This window comes from Pezoporus wallicus, unplaced genomic scaffold, assembly GCF_028554395.1.
Source record: "Pezoporus wallicus isolate ANWC-B61680 ecotype Strahan unplaced genomic scaffold, APGP_CSIRO_Pwel_v1 contig_13248, whole genome shotgun sequence".
In the NCBI taxonomy this organism is placed as follows: domain Eukaryota; kingdom Metazoa; phylum Chordata; class Aves; order Psittaciformes; family Psittacidae; genus Pezoporus; species Pezoporus wallicus.
Genome location: NW_026638902.1, coordinates 1 through 4,273, shown reverse-complemented (window position 1 = coordinate 4,273; position 4,273 = coordinate 1). Strand labels below are relative to the sequence as shown.

The 4,273-nt window shown below is 63.7% G+C and overlaps 1 protein-coding gene and 1 long non-coding RNA gene across 2 annotated transcripts; one reads left to right on the top strand and one right to left on the bottom strand.

Annotated features, from left to right (window-relative positions):
• The first annotated feature begins 343 nt into the window (after window positions 1–343).
• Window positions 344–1,691, top strand: LOC130601128 (uncharacterized). The gene is made up of 3 exons (XR_008972600.1): window positions 344–389; window positions 1,436–1,502; window positions 1,595–1,691. It is a non-coding gene; the product is annotated as an uncharacterized LOC130601128 (long non-coding RNA).
• Window positions 1,692–2,066: 375 nt separating this feature from the next.
• Window positions 2,067–4,080, bottom strand: RBM42 (RNA binding motif protein 42; the record flags this gene model as incomplete). The annotated part of the gene is made up of 6 exons (XM_057412983.1): window positions 2,067–2,220; window positions 2,306–2,500; window positions 2,581–2,701; window positions 3,048–3,233; window positions 3,318–3,536; window positions 3,920–4,080. Coding segments are annotated over 6 exons (995 nt in total), but the record flags the coding sequence as incomplete, so codon positions are not given.
• Between the last annotated feature and the right edge of the window lie 193 nt (window positions 4,081–4,273).

The following is a 4,273-nucleotide window of genomic DNA, read 5'->3' as shown; positions in this document are numbered from 1 at the left end:
TGTAGTCGCTGCTCCTCCTCCTATTGGCAGCCGTTCCCGCCTGTCTTCCCCTGGAACCAATCAGCGCCCGCGATGCCGCGCAAAGCACGACGGGAGTCGTAGTCCTGCGGTCGCCGCCGCCGCCATGCTGCGGAGTGGGCGGTGCCGGGTAAACCGGAAGCGCCGTTGCCTGGCAACGAGAGACCGGAGGTTGCCGGGAAGGAGCGTTGGGGCCTGCGCGTCCCATGGAGCGGGTGAGGCCTCGGCGGGACCCATAAGTGTGGGGCTGGGGGGACGGTGACGTCACTCCAGCGTCACTGCCACGTCACGCCGTACCCCCCCCCCCCTTCCCCCATCATTGAGCAGGAACTGGGCTTGGAGGAGCGCACGGATTGGCTGCTGCGGAGGAGGTAAGGGAGGGGTGACCCCAACGTGAGCCTCAAGAGGGCTCTCCATTGGTCAGCAGTGGCACAGGGGGTGAGGCCAGAGCGAGGCCCCGCCCCCTTCCTCACCCCACCCCTTCCCCCCCAGCACCGCCCTCCTCCGACGAGGCCCCGCCCCCCGCGCAGGCTCCGCCCCCTGTCCTAACCCCGCCCCTTCCGCTGACCCCGCCCCCACCGGGGACCCCCTCGTTCAATGGCGGCTGCGGAGGAGGGCGGAGGCCGCAGAGGAGCTCTCACGTGTGCAGCCATGTTGGACGTCACATGACCCCTGGGAGGCTGCAGGGCCCCTGCGGTGGACACCCTCTTTGTGGTCACGTGATGCGGAGCAGGCCTCGCAGCCAATGAAGGATGGCTCACATGACGCTCTGCAGCGGCCTTGCTGGAGGTCAGGTGATCCTTTTAGTGCAGCACAGCCAATCAGGAGAGGCGCCCAGGAGCTGCCGTGGGGGCAGCCATGTCGGACATCATGTGACCCCTGCGAGGCATCAATGCCTATGGAGTGCTGCTCCCATGATGCTTTGCAGCCTACGAGGGAGGCCTCCCGTGAGCATCTGCCGCAGGAGCCACCTTCGAGATCACGTGGCCCCTGTGAGGCCCCACAGCCAATCAGGAGCAGCTCCCAGGAGCCATTGTGGGGGCAGCCATGTTGGACATCACCTGACTCCAGTGAGCCCTCAAGGCCTAAAGAGGGCAACTCCCATGAGTTTTTGCAGCAGGTGCCACGTGTGAAGTCACATGACCCCCATGAGACCTCACAGCCAATCAGAAACTGCTCCCAGGATACTTTGCACCAGGGGTTGCCATTGGAGGACCACAGCCCTATGCGGGAAGAGCCATCTTTGATGTCACGTGACCCTGAGGAAACCCCGCAGCCAATCAGCAGCAGCTCCCAGGGTGCTTTGCGGCCCCTGAAGGACGACAGCCCAGGTCTGTGGGTCACTTATGGGTCTTAGAGATCAATTATGGGTCTGGGCATCACTTATGGGTCCCATACATCCCTTCCTGCCCCACAGCCGCTCCGGTCGATCCCATCCTGCGGCTGCTCCGGCGCCGGCGCCGCCTCCTGTGGCAGAGCCTGAGGTGAGGCCTTGCCCCCCAAACCCTTAAGCCCCGCCCATGCCCTTCAAGCCCCACCCCTTACACTCATCCTTCCCCCCCCCCTCCCCCCCCAGGGCTGTGGACTCCGCCCTGGCCGCCCTCCCGCACCAGAGCCATTGATGGGGAACTAAGATGGCGCCTGCCAGACTACAACTCCCATCATGCACTGCACCCCCCTCCATAGCGCTCCATTGTGAGAGTCGTGCCTGGACTACACCTCCCATCATGCCTTGTGGGTCAATAAAGTGCCATTGTCAGTGCGCTTCGGGTGCTACAATTCCCATCATGCACAGTTCTACTGTCGGGCGCCTAACTGGGTTGGGTGTACGCTAAGTAGATGTAAATGCAGTAACAGTTACATCAACTATATGCAAATAGCACCGCTGTTAAGCTAATTGTATTCAAAACAGATCGAAGCTATGTTAATGGTATGTAAACAAACCTAATTTATGGTAATTCTATTCAAATGAGGACCAAACACCCCTTCCAACACCAAAACCTTTAATACGCCGGCACAGGCTCTGCCTCGTCTTGCCCAAACCCCACCCACCTCGGGCTGAGGCCACACCCCCCGAGCGCTGACATCATCATCTGAGGCCCAGCTTCTTCTTCTCACGCTGCTTCCGACGCACGACCTCCAGGTTCCGGTCCTTCCACATGCTCTTCCGGAGCTTGATGGGCCGTGAGCCCACGTACTTCCCTGCGGGAGAGGCCAGGGGTCACTTATGGGTCTGGGGAGAGTCACTTATGGGTCCCAAACCCCAACCCACCGTCCCCTGCGGTACCGTTCATCTCCCTCATGGCCCTCACGTAGTCGTTGGGATCCTTGAAGGACACGAATCCGTATCCTTTGGTCTTCCCGGTGCGCTTGTCCCGGATCACTTTGGCCTTCAGGAAGGACGGATACCGCCCGAAGGCCCGGGCCAGGATGTCGTCGTTCACCTCATTGCCCAGGTCCCCGCAGAAGATTCGGAAGTCATCTGGTGACGTGGGACACAGCATATGGGACATGGAAAGCCGGCAACTGGGGCTGTGGGGCTATGGGGTGAGGGCTCCATACCCGCATCCCACTCCAGCAGGCTCGGGTCCTCCCAGCTGCTCCCGGCCGCCGTGCGGATGCAGCGCTTCAGCCGCTCCCCCCGCCCCTTCTTCTTGTCCTCCGGAGATGGCTCCGCCCCCACCTGCGCAGGGGGAGGGGCTTAGGCACAGGCCTCACCCCCTCCTCCTCTGAAGCCCCCTCCCCAATGGCCTTTGAGCCACCCACATTGGCCAGGCCCCGCCCCAATCACCACGACCCCACCCCCTTCTGCGTTAAGCCACGCCCCCAAGGAAGCCCCGCCCACAGCCGTACCTCGAATCAGACACTCCACTGCCTCATAAGGCCAAACAAGCCCCGCCCACAACCCCAAGGCCTCGCCCCGACCCAATGAAATTCAGCCCTCACATAAGCCCCAAACCCCATTATAGCGACACCCCCTTCCCCATAGCCACGCCCACTCCCCAATAGGGTTCGTCCCCCCCCCTTACATCCGGGGTCAGGAAGGGCGTCTCGGGGGGGCGTGTTCTCCGCGGGGGGCGGGGCGCCGGGTGGGCGGGGCGCGGCTCCACGGTGGGCGCGGCCACTGGGTGGGCGTGGCCGGAGGGCAGGCAGGGCCCAATGTCTGCCATGGGGGGGGGAGGCAGCGCCCGCGTTGGGGGAGGCAGCGGCTCCTCCTATTGGGTGAATGGAAGAAACGGGGTTAAGCACAAGCCACGCCCCCTCCCCTCCCCACACCCCACCCGGAAGGGAGATCCCACCTGGCTCTTGCGCGCGGGGGGGTACACGGTCGGCGCCGCCTGGATCACGGTGGGGGTCAGCTTGGGGGGGGGGGCAGCGACCGGAACCCCCAAAGAGGAGGAGGAGGAGGAGGAAGGGGGGGGAGGGGCTGTGGAAGGGGAGGGGGAAGGGGTGGGAGGGGGGGGCCGGGGCCCGGCCACCAACGGAGTCAGCGGGGTCACGGGGGGGGCACTTCCTACCTGTTGGGGGGGGACAAAACAGGGTTATAAATGGACAGATCCCCTCCAGACCCATAGAGTCCTTCTTTGGACCCCCATAACCCCTCATTCACCCCCCGACACGCCCTTAAGCCTCCCATTTACCTCCACGGACCCCCCAGTTCCCCCCCAACCCCCCTTTTAACCCCATTTCACTCCAACCCCACCTTAACCCCCCCATCAAGTCCCACTGAACCCCAATACCCTCCAAATTGCCCCAAAACCCCCCATAAACCCCTTAAACCCCCAAAATCCCCTCATCCCCCACCTCAACCCCCCATATCCCTCCCATTAATCTCCACTGTTAGCATCCCATTTGCCCCACAACCCTCCCCCATGGCCCCCCATTGACCTCCCCCACTCACAGGGGCAGGGCCCCGCAAAGGGGTCCCCAGCGGAGGGAGCGGCGCGGGGGGGGGGCGCTGCAGCGGTGGGGCCATCAGCAGTGGAGGGGCAGGGGGGGCCCCCAGGGGGGTGCCCACGATGGCCCCAGGAGGGGGGCGTAGGGAAAGAGATCGGGGGGCACCTGCAAGAGAGGAAACAAGGGGTAGGGGTCAGTCCCTCCATTGACCCCCAATGAGTCCCCCATTTTCTTCCCATTGATCTCCCCCCCACTGAGCCTCCATTGAGCCCCCCGTGTCCTCCCCATTGATCCCCCCATCTTCTTCCCATTGATCCCCCCATCTCCCCCCCATTGAGCCCCCCGTGTCCTCCCCATT